Source organism: Terrapene carolina, unplaced genomic scaffold (assembly GCF_002925995.2).
Source record: "Terrapene carolina triunguis isolate 2854851 unplaced genomic scaffold, T_m_triunguis-2.0 Scaffold836, whole genome shotgun sequence".
NCBI classification, from domain to species: Eukaryota; Metazoa; Chordata; order Testudines; family Emydidae; genus Terrapene; species Terrapene triunguis.
Genome location: NW_020665187.1, coordinates 4,299,474 through 4,314,482, shown reverse-complemented (window position 1 = coordinate 4,314,482; position 15,009 = coordinate 4,299,474). Strand labels below are relative to the sequence as shown.

Here is a 15,009-nt window from a genome sequence, read left to right as displayed (position 1 = left end):
CAGATTAATAATAAATGTGGCATCTTTGTCTTGACCCCTAAAACGATCCTGTATAAGTTTGTGGGACAACACCCGGCCCCACAGGAGCCAGGCCCCGCCCATGGCAGACACGGAAGGAGCAGCTCAGCCCCCCTGGCCAGCGGTTACCTTCACTGAAGACCCGGTCGACGTTGAGGCCGTAGGTGGCGCAGGTCTCGTAGTAGAGGCAGCGTTTCATGTCGCTGCAGAGCGCCCGGGCCTGCGGGTCCTCGATCACCCGGGGGTTGGTGGAGCTGATCTTGTCTGGGGGGTGGGAGAAAGAACGGCCCCATCTCACTCGGACGGACGGACGGATGGGGTGGACAGGCACCACCCAGCTCCACACCACCGCCCCCCTCTGGCGGCCGGGTGCTGCCCCCCGCGAGGGTCCTCGGGGTGGGGACTAAGTCACGAGCCGGGCGCCCGGCCAGGGAGGGGGAAAGACGCTCCGGAGCGATGGCGTGCGAAGGGTTAATGCCCAATGCACCAGATACAGCTCTCGCCTCTGGATCCTGGGGGCTATGGGGGCCAGCGCTGACTGCGAGGGGAGAGCGCCCCCTAGTGACCCCCTGCCCCGCTCCCCGTGTACAGCGCCCCCTAGTAACCTCCTGCCCCGCTCCTTGTGTGCAGCGCCCCCAGTGACCCTCTGCTCCACTCCCTGTGTGCAGCGCCCCCTGCTAACCCCCCTGGGATTGCCTCACATATCCACCACCTACATCGTGACGGCCTGCAGCGAGCGCGCACTTTGGGCGTGCCATCTTCCCCGCCGCTGCCCAGGGCCCCAGCCCTGCCACGCCCCACTCACCCTGCGTGCCCACCAGGGCCACGGCCACCTCCGAGGGGCTGCGGTAGCTGGTCAGGAGGTTGTAGTACTGGGAGACCTCCTGGAAGCTGTCTTCGTTCTCCAGGCTGAACACAAAGACCACGGCATCCACCCAGCTGGCAAACTGTGTGTGTGGGGTGGGAGAGAGCGGGAAGGGGGGTTGGTTCTCTGTGCCGGGGGGAGGGGTCCCCAACACCCAACCAGGGAACCCCCCCCCCCCCGCCCTGGGGCCCGAGCCGCGGGGGCGTCCCCGGGGGGGGGCCCCCCGGGGCCCGGGCCCCGCCCCCGGCCCCCCCCCGCCCCCCCCCCCCCCCCCCCCCCAGGTTGCGGCTGCTCCCCCTCCCCAGCCCTCCCCCAGCGGTTACCTTGACGTCCGGGGCACCCCCTTCCTCTCGGATCAGTAACAGGTGACTCTGCCCGTCCATCACCACTTCCTTCTTGAACTGTCCGCCTGGATCCACAGAGAGGGGGAGAGAGCAGGTACTGAGCAGGGCCCCTGTGCCCGACGGCCCCTGCCTGCCCACGACGGGCTCAGCTCCCTCCCGGGCACGGGCAGCCTCGCCCCAGAGCTCGGGGGAGGCGTTTGTTGGGGTCACAAAATCAGCCCCCGAGGTGACGCTAAGCTCAAGTTACTGGCCTCTGCTCAAAAGTCCTAGCAGGGGGCAGCGGGTCGGGAGTGAGGGGCACTGGCAGAGCTGGGGGTGGGGAGCCCAGGAGGGCTGGGAGAGCAGGGGCTGTGGGCCGGGAGACAGGGGCGCTGGCAGAGCTGTAGAAGGGGGAGCCCAGGGCTGGGCTAGCAGGGGCTGTGGGTCGGGAGTGAGGGGCATCGGCAGAGCTGGGGGTGGGGAGCCCAGGGCTGGGAGAGCAGGGGCTGTGGGTCAGGAGTGAGGGGCGCCAGTGCCACGCACTCCCCTGCAGGGCCAGGCCTGTGGACTACAGAAGCAAAGAGGACATTGGAGGCCGACGCCTTTTGGGCACAGGGCCCGTGTGTGGACGGGCTGGGGGCTAATGGCTGCGACTGGCCGGTTGCTGGCCCTGGTGACTTAGCCCCTCTGTCTAATCTGGGCCCATTCGGGCCCTGGACAATGGCCGGGGGGAAGCTGCCGCCAGCTCTTTGTGCCCAGCCCGTCAGCTGCGCGGGACTCAATCAGGGCCATTGTGTGCAGCTCCCTCGGTGCCAGCAGCTGGCCAGTGCCCCGCACCCACCCCCGGGCAGCAGCTGCCCATTAGGGGAACGGAGTGGTGGGAGATGGGGATCCACAGAGCCAGGCAGGGGGGCCCAGCTAGGACAGAGCCAACACAGGGTGCTCCCCACAATGCACCCGATGGGGCCGTCCCACGTGGGACTAGCGGGGGCAGGGGAGGAGGGGAGAGGTCAAGGTGCCCTGCTGGGAAATGCCCAGTTAGGAGAAAATCCAGGTATGGCAAAAATTAGGCTGAGGGGCACATTCAGGCCCCAGAACGGGCACGGTCTGGCCACGGAAGTGGCAGGATCTGGCCACGGAACTGGCACAGTTTGGCCACGGAACTGGCACAGTTTGGCCATGGAACCGGCAGGGTCTGGCCACGGAACCGGCACAATCTGGCCATGGAACTGGCACAGTCTGGCCACAGAAACAGCACGGTTTAGCCATGGAACCGGCAGGACCTGGCCATGGAACCGGCAGGATCTGGCCACGGAACGGGCACGGTTTAGCCATGGATCTGGCAGGATCTGGCCACGGAACCGGCATGGTTTAGTCATGAAACCGGCAGGATCTCTCCACAGAACCGTCAGGGTCTGGCCACGGAACCGGCAGGAGCTGGCTACGGAACCGGCACGGTTTAGCCACGGAACCGGCAGGACCTGGCCACGGAACTGGCATGGTTTAGCCACAGAACCGGCAGGACCTGGCCATGGAACTGGCATGATTTAGCCACGGATCCGGCAGGACCTGGCTACGGAACCGGCACAGTTTAGCCACGGAATCGGCAGGGTCTGGCCACGGAACTGGCAAAGTCCGGCCACGGAACCGGCACATTCTCCGCTCTGCTGGCCTGGATGCCCACACCCCGACACACCCCTGCTGGTCTCTGCAGGGCCCAGAAGGAGAGGAGCAGCCGGAGGCAGGGCCAGGCCAGGGTGGGGCCCCAGCCCAGCACACGGCTCCGCGCCCGCCCCGCCCGCCCCCCAGCACTCACTCTCGGCTGGCTCCAGGCCCAGGTAGGAGCCGGTGAGGAAGCGATGGACGAGGGCCGACTTCCCGCTCTTGATGCTCCCCAGGACGCCCTGGGAGGCCAAAGGGCAGAGGTCATGGCAGGTCACGCTCCGTCCTGTGCTAGACAGTGTCCCCCCAACCCACCCCCCCCCGCCCCTCCCCCCCCCCCCCCCCAGCCCCCCCCCCCCCAGCCTGGCCCCCCCAGGGGTCACTGGCCAAGGGGCAAGGGGACCGGCTCTCCCTTGCGTGCGGCAGGAGGGAAAGAACTCTCTTGTGTCCAGGAGCCCAGTGCACCCCCAATCCCTCCCCCATCCCCCACTGGGGGGCCCCCCGGAGTTCTCTGCTGCCCCCTGTGACTGAGCTGGGAGCTCCACGTGTCCTGGAGCAGGCCTGGGGCGGCGTCCGTCTCTACAGCCCCCCCGGGCGCATCCCACGGCACGAGTCACAGGGCCTCTGAGCTCGGGCGTCTGAACTGATGCCAAGTGTCAGCTGCCAGGCTCGGTGCCATGGGCTAGCAGGGGGCTGCGGGTCGGGATTGAGGGGCACCAGCAGAGCTGTGGGGGGACCCCAGGACTGGGGGCTGCAGGTCGGGATTGAGGGGCACCAGCAGAGCTCGGGGGGAGCCCAGGACTGGGGGCTGTGGGTCGGGATTAAGGGGCACCGGCAGAGCTGGGGGGGAGCCCAGGGCAGGGGGCAGTGGGTCAGGATAAAGGGGCACCGCAGAGGTTGGGGGGTGGGAGCCCAGGACTGGGGGCTGCAGGTTGTGTTTGAGGGGCACCAACAGAGCTGTGGGGGGACCCCAGGGCTGCGGTCGGGATTGAGGGGCAGAACGGTGCGGTGGGGGGGGGGCGGACGACCCAGGCCTGGGGGTCGGGTCTCACTGCCATAAATCCCATGTTTCCGTATATCCCGCCTGCTTGGTGGCTGGAGGGGGGGCGACGGGGGGGCAACGAGACACCTACCAGTCTGAGCTCCGGGATGGAGCGGCTGAGGGTCCATTCCTGGCTGTTTGCTATGGCCTCTGAGGAGAGAAAGAAAGGGGGCATGAGGCCCACGGAGATGCCCCTGGTGGGCCAGGCAGCTCAGTGCTGGCGCCCGCTCCCCCCGGCGACAGAGCCCCAACCCGTGGTGATGAAGGGACGGACCCAGCTCTGAACCACCAGGGAATTTGGGGCTCTGGCCTCTTCACATCAGCCAGACTGGTGAGAAGGGGCCTTGAGGCAGGCGTCCGGGCTCCGGATCAGGCCGCCTCGGTGTGTACCTGAGTGCTGGGCTGGCCAAGGGGGCCTGGCGCTCTGCTAAGGGAGCAGCTCCCCCATGCCCCCGGGGGGGAAGTGGAGGCGGGGGGAGGGCGTGGTGCCAGCCTGGGGACGGCAGGGCCTGGAGCCTGGGTCTTTACGCTGGAAGCTGAATGGAGCCAGGGGGCGCCCGGACGCGGCGACGCAGCACAGAGAGGCTATTTACATCCAGGCCTGGCCGCTCGGGCAGACACTGGGTTATTGAGCCCTGGATGACAGAGACACCGATCAGCGGCTGGAGAGCGCCGCGGGAAAGCGACCGGAGCAAAACTCCATCGAGGCATTTACACGGGGGGGGGGGGGGGGCACGGCTGCGGGATCTGCCACCACGGCACCGCCCCACAGCGCCACGCAGACCCACCCCGGCTCCGGACGCAACAGCACGGACGTAGTTCTGGGCTATACTGTACGTACTGCCCCATATACACTCCGCTGCACACCACAAACACTATAGACACCAGCCCCATATATACTCCGCTGCCCCGTATAGCCCAGCATGGATCCAGGACCCAGTTTCACTATATATACTAGCCCCATATATACGCTACCCCTTCCCATATAGACCAGCATGGATACCGCGGGTCCACCACACGGTATATACTGGCCCCTGTGGAAAGCGAGGGCAGCATCCACCCAGTGCTGCGTCTGGCTGGATTTGGCTCCCAGTGATGGGGTCTCGCCCGCGTCTCAGAGAGCCGGGGGGAGGGGGGAGCTGGTTAATGTCCTTTCTCTGCTGGTTTGCCCCAGCCCAGGGTCTGGGCTCTGGGGCGACTCTGGGCCCAGGCTGCCGCCGGCAGGACAGGCCCTGCCATGGGCTTCGCCCAGCCGGGCTCCGCACAGTGGAACTCATTCCTTCTCTCTGGGTTACCATGGAACAGTTGCTAAGCAACAGTGCCCGGCGCGTTGCCGAGCGACCTGGAGAGACAAGGGCCCTGGCTACAGCCCCGTTGGCTCTGGAGTCCTGGAGCTGAGGCTGTTTCCTGACAGCCAGGTACCCGCGGGTGCCATCTCCCATGCAGTCACCCTGGCCGCTGGTCCCACGGTGGACGGCTTCCAGCTGGTGCCACCCCACTCCTGCCAGCTGACAGCTCCGTCGCCCCCACCTAGGGGCGTCTCTCTCTCATGCCCTGGCCCCCAACGGGGGATGCTACCCGACCTGCCTAACATCCTGGTAAGGCATGTCCGTGGCTATCTTGGGTTCCCGTATTGTTCCCAGCACCACCCTATCTGAGCACCTCATGCTCTTCAACCCGCCCCCCGAGTGTTATCCCCATTTGAAAGATGGGGAAACTGAGGCACAGAGTAGCTAAGTGACTTGTCCGAGGTGGTAAAGCAAAGGGCATCGAATCCGTCTCTCCGAAGCGCCCAAGCCCCAGTGAAAGCCAGTTGTGTGCCTAACTCCCTTAGGCATCTCTGACTATCCCAGTGCTGCAGGGACACAGGGACAGATGAGGCAGGGGGCAGGAGACCAGTAAACTGCCCCCCCCCCCCTTCAGTCTCAGGCGAGAGACAGTAAAAAGCAGGGGCAAGGGGCTGGGTTAGCCGAAGAATCCAGCGAGACTGGGTCTGCAATCCGCCCTCCTCCTCCCCCGCGGCCGCCTTGACTCGGTGATTGCCCGGCGCTGTGAGTCGCAGCGACAGGCTCGACTCTCTCTGCCTCGGGCTGGCGCCGTCATCTCGGGTGGTTATGTAAGCTCTGCTGTCACTTGGCATGGCCCTCTGGCCTCGGCGATCACAGGACTCCAGCCCATGACAGAGAGGAGTGGACACGACCGGCATGGGCCCTCTTGCACGCCCCACGCTGGCAAGGAGGCAAAATCTGGATGGTTCGCGGCCTGCCCTGAAGCTGGGAAGTGACTGGGGTTCAGAACAGCTGCGGGGAACCCCTGGGTTCGGAGTATTCGGGAGCCACCAGCCCCGAACGAAGCAGATGCCCCGTCCTCTCGGTCAGGGGCGGGACGGGGGCCCTGGATCCTGGGACACGGGTCAGGCCAATCCACAAAGAAATCGTGCTCTTGGGTAGTTCCTGATGCCCCCCACTCAGACCCACGCTGCTCCCTACGGGCACGTCGCGTCGGCTCTGCGCCAGCGGCCGTAGCAGCCCTGGAGGGGGCCGGGCGAAACAGCCCGTCGCCACGTGCGACAAGTCCCACTACACCCTGCCACCTTGCCCAGGCCTCCTTGGAGACGCTGCCCCCTGCTGGAGACACAGTCACATGCGAGGGATTGCGGCCTGCGATGAGGACTGGGCCGCGGCAGGGGAAGGGGTCGCCCTCGGAGGAGCAGGGAGCTCGGGACCGAGCCTCGGACGCTGCCCCCCGGCCGTGCCCAGATGGCAAACACAACGCCAGGTTTGCAGGTGTGGGGAGGGAAGGGCGGGGGGAGCCTGGCAGCCCCCCCCCACCTTGGCACACGGCCCTCGGGTGACAGCATCAAGCAGGCTGGGAGAAGCCACAGTCTGGCACCTGCAGGCACCCACTGGCTTGGTCGCGCTTGGCTGGGCGCCTGACGAGCGTCACCGAGCATTCCCCTGACACAACCCGCCCCCCCTTTAGTGTTAACGAAGGAGAATCCCAGCACCAGTTCGAGCAGGACCACGGGCCACAGCCCAGTGAAGGTCCTTCGAGGTTTCTGCCATGCTTTGCTGGGGGCCGGAGGAAACCAGTGCCGGGCAGGCTGCTGGGGGCTGTACGTCACTTTGGGTTGGAAAGCTACAAAACCCTCTTCCTTTTGCACCACTTCAGCCACCGTCCCCTTGCTCTCTTGTCTCAACAGCCTCCGCCCCCCCCCGGGATGAAGGGCCAGAGAGCAGCACCCAACATTTGCACTAGAGCACAGCTTCCCCTTTAGGCAGTTTGCGAGCTCTTCCGATAATCCAGCCGTGGGGGTCACCCCGGGCTATTCAGGTGCCTCAAAAGGACCTGAACTCTTTTGAAAGCCTGGCCCCAGATCAAGTGCTGGAGAACTACGTCACAGCCTGATGGATCCCGCCAGGCAGGAGTTTGCCTGATGCTCTTTGGCTCAGTGTCATGCCACCGCCTGGACCCGCTTCAGCCAGACTGGACCTAATTCTCCTTTGCCCCGGGCCTTGCACCCGGTCGGTGCAAATCTCTGCCCTGTGGATTCGGTCTCCCTTTGCCCTGAAGGATGCTCTAGCGGGGTCCCCCTCTGGAAGCCGGGCGTGCACGTACGGGGCGTGCAAAGTGCCCGTGCAGCACTTCAAAGTCGTGCAAAGATGCCTGTGCACCTTTATCCACAACGGTGACCAATGGGGCTGCTGCTTCCCCCCACCACCCGGCGGGCCTATTGGTGCAACACTCGGCCACTGTATTGCTGGGCAAATCCTGTCTCGGCACCAGTAACAACCCTTCCCGGCTATGACATCACCCCTCCCCCAGCCTGATTGGTGCGGAACCGCTCAAGCAGCAAATCAGCTACCAAGATTGGGACAAACTCAGCCGCTGCGATTGGCCCGTCAGGTTCGGCATCTTGCCCCCAGCAGCAGCCGATATCTGCTGCGTGGTGGGAAGAAAAGCCCAGAATGCACCTGGCCAGTGGGCCGGGGGCCGGGATTCCTTCCTGACCCCGGGGTGAGAGATCAGCTAGGCCCTGGAACCTGAGATCTGACTGCCCCCAGCCCCAGCTGTCAGGGCTGCAAGATAAATCTGATTAGCAGGAAACCAATTAGCGAGCTGGCTTTGAAAGCCCACCCCAGTTCCAGGTCCTCATCAAAGGGCGAGCTGGCCCTTTAAGAGGAGCGGGGTTTAGTCCCCTTCCCAAGTGAGGGGAGGGGCTCAAGTCAGTCCCTTTAGGACCATAGGGCCAGCAGGGATCAGGCGCCACCTGGCCCAGGTGTGGCTGAGCCCGCCTCCCCTTAAAGGGCCAGCTCACCCTGTGACAGTCCTAAGGAGGGATTCAGAGCAGTGGTCGCGGGAGTCGAGGCGATTTTGCCGCAGCGACAAGGCTGAGAGCAAAGCAGGGCTCTTGCTCTCCGGAGGATGCTAAAGCCTGAGATACGGCCATGGAATTTAGGCACCTAACTCCCATTGAAACCAATAGGAGTTAGGCGCTTACCTACCACTGAGGATCTAGGCCTTCATCTCTATTGCTCTGGTATAGCCGGGAGGGAAGGAAATGTCTCTAGCTGCCTCAGAGACCCTGACGGCCAACAGGAGAGGAGCTGCTGGTTTCCAGCCCCGGGCCCAGGGCAGGTCCTGTCAATTAAACAGCCAAAGCCGGCTCAGCGAGCCTTGAAATGCAGCTCTCCGGCTACACAAGTGTCGGCTGGCGAGGGATGGGTGCGGAGGGTTAGCGCCGTCTTAGCTGCTCGCAATCTACCCCCCTTGGGACGGAGGGCAGGGGACTGGCACGAGGGCACGGAACCACCAGCCACGGGCAGGGCTGGGGAGACACGGCCCTGGCTGGCTGTGGCTGGAGGATGATCCATGCCAACGGTACCGGCTTGGGCTCTCTCCTTCTGTCGGGCCCGCCTGCCGTCTCTTAGGGGAAGGGACCGCACTGCACCCCGGGTAACAGGGCCCCAATCCCCGACTGGGTCTCCTGGCACGACCACAATACAGAGAGAGCTTTGGCTCTCCATGGTGGCCAGGCTGGCATCGAGTTGAGACCAGAAGGAACCAGGGTGAGAATCCAGAGGCTCTTCCCCTGGGATTCCTACATCCAGCCCATATCTGGTGGGTGAGCTAGAACATGTTCCGACCCAGGCTGAGATGCTCCAAAAGCAGGTCGGGCACCTGCTGACACCCCTTGGCTCCAACAGCCAGAGATTTCCAAAATCCCAGCCCTACCTAGCCCCTCACGGAGCCCACGTTCCAGCAGACGCACGGTGCTGAGACGGACGAAACAAGGAAATGAGCCCGGCAGCCCCTGACCGGTTGTGCGTCGCCCCCCCTGTGCCCCCACGGGCAGGCAGCTAGCACCCCGTTACACCCCTGCGCCGGGCGGAGGAGGGGGCACCGCCACGCAACGGGCGTGCGGCTCCGCGGGCGATGGAAGCCGACAGCTCCCTCGGTGCTGACGGCCACGGCGCCCAGACAAAACACATTTTTAATCCCTTCCCGCCGCGTGCTCCGTCTGTCTCGGCCTCCCGCAGGTGGCTTCTCCCAGGCTGCGGCGTTTGAAATGCCAGTCAGCAGAGATCAAAGGCAAGCCTGGCTGGTACAAAACCGGCGCTCCACGGGGACGACGCCCCTGATTAACACCCCCGCTGCGCGGAGGGGGAGCAGACGCAGGGCATCAAAGGGACTGGCGCTTGGATGCCTGGGCGTTTGGGTCTATACACTGGATCTGCCGGGCAGGGATGGCCAGGTCCCTGTAGCCGCATGCTGTGTGCTCACTGGGACGTGGCATGAACCCCCTGGCTCCCTGCCGTCCAGACAGGCCATTGTCCGCCTCTGCCAGCAGGTAGGTTGCGCCGCAGGAAGCCTTCCGAGGCCTGGCACTGCTCTGCCACCTTGTTCACCCAGCCAGTTCACCCGCCTCATGCTTCTGTGCTTCTGGTTACCTCTCGTTCCTCTGCCTCAGGAGCAGTTCCCGGGGCCGGGCGGACGGCTACTGACATGACCCGTCTTGGCTGGAGGGGGCACTGTATGTCTTATGAACCCGTCACTACAGGGAGCCAAGGGGCAGCGAGGTCTAGTGGGTAGGGGCTCTCCCCGGGGACTAAGGAGACCTGGGTTCTGTTCCCAGCCCTGCCGCTGCCCTTGGGCAAGTCACAACGCCGCTCCGTGCCTCAGTTTACCTGCCTGTACTATGGGGATAATGCTATTTAGCTCTTTTGTAAAGTGCTCTGACAGCGATGGATGAAAAGTGCTGTATCCTCCCTCCCCCCCCCAAAAAAATCCTCTCTGTGCCTCAGTTTCCCCTCCCACTCTTAGCCATCTAAGCCATGAGCTCTTGGGGGCAGGGAATGTCTCTCACTCTGTGTTTGTACAGCACCTAGCACAATGCTCGCCCCCACCCCGACACTAGCTGTTACCGTAACACAGCTAAATAACACTAGAGGAGCACTCCCACGTTCAGGCGTTTTCACCAAAAAGCCCAGCTGAGCTGCCCCAGACTTCTCCTGCGTTTGCTCGTCACGGGAGGGGAGGGTGGCCTTCTTTAGCCCTAAACAAGGCCTTGGTTCCTTCCAGCCCAGATGCTCCCTGTTTATCACCGTGGTGCTTAGAAGCCGCCCTCGGGTGAGTCACCTTAGATCCAAAGCCAATCGCAGGCCTCATTAAAGCCGACGGGCGGCCAAGCGCTCTCCTTGAGGGTCGTTATGGCCAAGGCAGTAGCCACATGGCAGGTCACAGCAGAGCCGTGTGGCCTGAAGGGTCTCTGTGGGCCAAGGGAGATACAGCAGCCTGCGAGCGCTGGAGGCAAAGGAAGCCAGGAGCAGGAGCTGTGAGCGGGTCGCAGAGGGACGGCGCTCCTTGGGCACAGAGCCTGCCGGAGGGCAGACCTGGAGATTTCTGAGCAAGGAAACGGCTTGCTGTCGTTTGTCCCGCTGCGTTCAGGGATAGGGGGCTCTGTCTTGACTCGGAGCACCGGCCAGCCCGCCCGGCCAGGCCTGGCAATCGACTGCACTGCTCAGGCCAAAGGGCTAATGCTGCTAGTCCCGCTTCGCAGGTGAGCCCAATTGCCTCATCCCAGGTCTCATGAGGGGTGTGGGGGGACAGAGCCCCCAACTCCCAGTCCGCTGCTCTAGCCACTAGCCCGCACTGTCTCTCCAGCCCCTTGCAGCCCGCCCCACGGAGGCTGCTGCGCTGGAGAATGGACTGCGGAAAGCCACCGACAATAACCCCCACGGTCAGGAATTCAGGGACCGCGCAGCACAGGATGGCCAGAGGGCGGATGGGGAGGTGTTTAATAAACACCACGAGTTCTCTGTCATTACTAATTAGTTGCTCCGCTCACGGCTCAGGGACCAGCCTCCCTGCAGACGGGGCTGGAGAGGGAAGAGTCCCGTTAGCTCAGCGAGGCCGGGACTCGGCCCCACACCTGAGCTGAGTTTGGAGGGTGCTAACCCCCCCCCTCCCCACCAGCTGGGGGCGTTGGAGCCACGCCAGGGATGAGAGGAGCCGGCTGTGCCAGGCACCTGCTGGAGAGAGCGCGTGATGGGTGCTGGCGCAGCCCTGGCCCGGGGGTGGCATGCGGCAGGATCACTAGCTCTGCTGCTCCTCCATGCCCAGACAGAGCACGCGCTGCTGGCAATGCCCGGGGGGGGGGCTGGCACTGGGGTAGGGCAGGGACAGGCCTTATAGAAAACCCTCCAATGTGGGCAGCCCGGGCACCAATGGCGTGGCTGGCTGCGGGGGGCAGCCCGTTCTAACCCTCCCCCACACAAAGTGTGCCTTGGGCCAGAGCTCTTGGGTTTTGGGCAGCGAAACGTCACAACCTCCGTCCTAACACAACAGTAAGCTCCATTCCCGGCCCTGCCACTCCCCTGCTGGGTGACCTGGGGCAAGGCGCTTCCCTGTCGCAGTTTCTCCTCTGTTCAGACTGTGAGCTCCTCAGGGCTCGGATTGTCACGAGAGGGGCCCTGCTCTCGGGTGGGACCTTCGGGTGCTACCATCATACGCGCTGTAAATGCAAGGCAGGGGTGCAGCACGCAGCCGGGCTCTGATCCCCGGGCCCAGAGAGATCAGCACTTCGGAGCCTCACGGATTTCAGTGGCCCGGCTTGTAGGCTAAGGCCCTGCTCTATAGGGGCAAATGGTGTAAAAGTCTGGCTCCCCAGTCCCCAATTTCTCAATGGGATTGTGGGGCGAGGTTTCACCATCCAGCTCAGGGGCCTGTGTAGGGGGATGTTTGTGAACAGGCCCCAGAAGCTGCCTGTCTCTGGGCGGAGAAAGGCGCTTCAGAGACCCAAAGCCAGGTGATGCTCGGCTTCCCAAGCCGAATCACCCGCCGGGCGGCTCATCAAGACGCCGGGATCTGCCGAGCGGTGAGACCACAAACGCGCCCGATTGCCGACTGAGGTCGGAGGCAGTTCCCAGCACTGGCTCCCAGCCCCGGGCGTTAGGAACTCATTTAAAAAGGAGACACCCCGTAAACAGGTGTTTGGGCCCCGAGGAACGCTGTCGAGAAAGGCAACTGGAAAAGCAGCCTGGTCCAGTAAATACAGCACCGGGCAAGGACTCAGGACTCCTGGGTTCTGTAAATCCCAGTTTGCTCTTCCTGGGTGACCTGGGGCAAGTCCCTTCCTGGCTCTGTGCCTCAGTTTCCCCTCCCACCCTTCATCTATTTAAACTGTGAGCTCTGCAGGGGAGGGGCTGCCTCTCACCCTATGTCTGTGCAGCCCTGATCAATGGGGCCCCTAATCTTGGTTTGGGGCATCTAAGGGCTACCGTAATGCTCCCCCTAGACTCAGCTCAGCTGGGGGCGGAGCACGGTGCCCGGGGACGGAGCTGCCGCCTGACACGGCCCGGCAGCAGGGAAGCGAGCGCTCCTCCCTCCGACAAAGGGGAGCTGGGGCGCAGGGTGGCAGCCCAGCCCCCACCATCCCTGCCCAGGGCGTGCTCGGCTCTGTTGCCAGCGGCTCCGGGGGATCCCCTCAGGGGTGGGGGTGGGGGTTCAGGGGCTGAACAACAGGGAGCAGGATTCCACACTGCCCCCACAGTAAGCTTAGATGGGGTGAGGTTGTGGGCATGCCGCCTGCTTGTTCTTTCGGCCCTTCACCGTGGCATCTGGGCTGCCGCCCCCGCCCCCCCGTTCCCATCACATGGCTGGGTCTTTGGAGCACTAAGGAAAGCCATCATCCTCCAACGAGGGGGAGTGAATGGTGCCCCCCCTGCGTCCTTGGGTCCTCACTGACTCATCCCCAGATCACGGCCCCCCCCGCGCTCTCCACACCCTTCCTGTTCCGCCTCCCCCCTCCCCGCACGGTTTCACCAGCAGGGTGCCAACTGGCCCGGTGCCCGGGCGCAACGGGTAGGACAGAAGCACCCCCTAGCCAGGGGTGGAGCCTTTCACAAGCCATTATACTTTCTGACGGGGGGAAAGAAACCAACCAGCATCACGTCAAATTAGACTCAAACCCCAAACTGTGAAGGAACAAATCGAAGCGGAACCCGAGGACGCCCACGACAGCTCTGGGAACAGGAGCAGGCGTCCCTGCCACTGGGGGGTCTGGCCTGCTGCTCACGACGAGCAAAACAGCCACAAAGGGGTGGGAGGGGAAACTGAGGCACGGGAGGGTGGGGAAGGACGTGCCCAGGACAGCAGCAGAGCCGGGACCAGAACCCAGGCCTTGGCGTTATTTCACTGCAGAGGCTGGGGCAGTTCTAAGTCTTCCCCTTCACCTTCCTGGGCTCCCCCATCCCGCTGCCTGTCCCTGCGGCCCCAGAACGCACGGCCGGGGAGATCAAGGTTAATCGCGGGTCATTTCACTGCCTGGGAACGTTACTCCGCTAGCAGAGTTCCCACCCCTAGGCCGGCCGACCCCACCCGCCCCGCTCAGCTGCTGCCCACGCCCGCCCCTCAACTGCCCCCCCGCCCCAAGGCTGCTGGGCATCATGGACAGATACTGAGGGGTAGCCAGCGAGAAGGGAAACTGAATTTCAGGCAAAGCTACCTAGCAGCAAACCATCTCCGGCTGGGAGGTAAAGGCCAGGGAAGGGGCAGCGACCCAAACCAGGCCAAACCCCGGGGAACGCCCTGTAGGGGCAATCCGGGGAGGGTCCCAGGAGAGGGAGTGAATGGGAACTACAGGGACTTTCCAGACCTGACTTCTACCGGCCAGATCCCGGGTGGGGTAAACCATCACACCATTGAGGTCAATAGGCCAGATCCCACCCCCTGCAAATTGGGGTGTGCCATCCCCCGGGTACCCCACCTGCAATCGGGGCATGTCGCACCCTGTATCCCCCCTTGCAAAAAGGTGGGTTCCCCCTGCAATAGTGGTGTGCCACCCTGGGCTCTCCCCTGCCATCGGGGCACGCTGCCCCCGGTTCCCCCTGCAATTGAGGTGCGCCACCCCCCGGGTCCTCCACAAACGATGCCCAGTTTTGTCTGGTTCCAGCTTTCAGGCCAAGAGCTTGGCTCAGCTCCCGTTAGCTGCCATGCCAGCCTCCTCAAGAGCCCGCGACTCCCATGGAAAATGCCCCCGGGCACGTCGCACGTTACATAAGCGGCTCAGCGGCGGGTTCCCCTGCTTCAGCTGGTGCCCGGGCAAGGCAGCTGTCAGAGATGCTGGATTGAGGCAGGCCATGGCTCTTCCGGCTCCCAGCAAAGCTTCCCCAAATTAACCCCATCCAGCCAAGGAGCCTGGTCTCTGGTCTGACAACTCGGCTACGGGTCCCAGCTAAGGGCCAGGAGGGGGTCCCCACATCTGCGAGGGCTGAGGGGGCTACAGCCACCCACAGCTCCTGTTGCTGCAAACAGGAACAAATCATGTCAAACCAATCTGATAGCTTTCTTCGATAGGATAACGAGTCTTGTGGATAAGGGAGAAGCTGTGGATGTGGTTTACCTAGACTTTAGTAAGGCATTTGATACGGTCTCGCATGATATTCTTATCGACAAACTAGGCAAATACAATTTAGATGGGGCTACTATAAGGTGGGTGCATAACTGGCTGGATAACCGTACTCAGAGAGTTGTTATTAATGGTTCCCAATCCTGCTGGAAAGGCATAACGAGTGGGGTTCCGCAGGGGTCTGTTTTGG

At 63.7% G+C, this 15,009-nt stretch overlaps 1 protein-coding gene across 1 annotated transcript in view; it reads right to left on the bottom strand.

The window, feature by feature from the left end:
- The window catches only part of AGAP2 (ArfGAP with GTPase domain, ankyrin repeat and PH domain 2), a 32,098-nt gene that overhangs the window by 9,647 nt on the left and 7,442 nt on the right, over window positions 1-15,009 (bottom strand). Inside the window, exons 3-7 of the mRNA XM_026660728.1 lie at window positions 4,002-4,060; window positions 3,023-3,110; window positions 1,207-1,292; window positions 824-965; window positions 148-282 (exon numbers count right to left, since the gene is read on the bottom strand). Coding sequence (XP_026516513.1) covers window positions 148-282; window positions 824-965; window positions 1,207-1,292; window positions 3,023-3,110; window positions 4,002-4,060 — 510 coding nt within the window. The remainder of the gene's footprint in view (window positions 1-147; window positions 283-823; window positions 966-1,206; window positions 1,293-3,022; window positions 3,111-4,001; window positions 4,061-15,009) is intronic.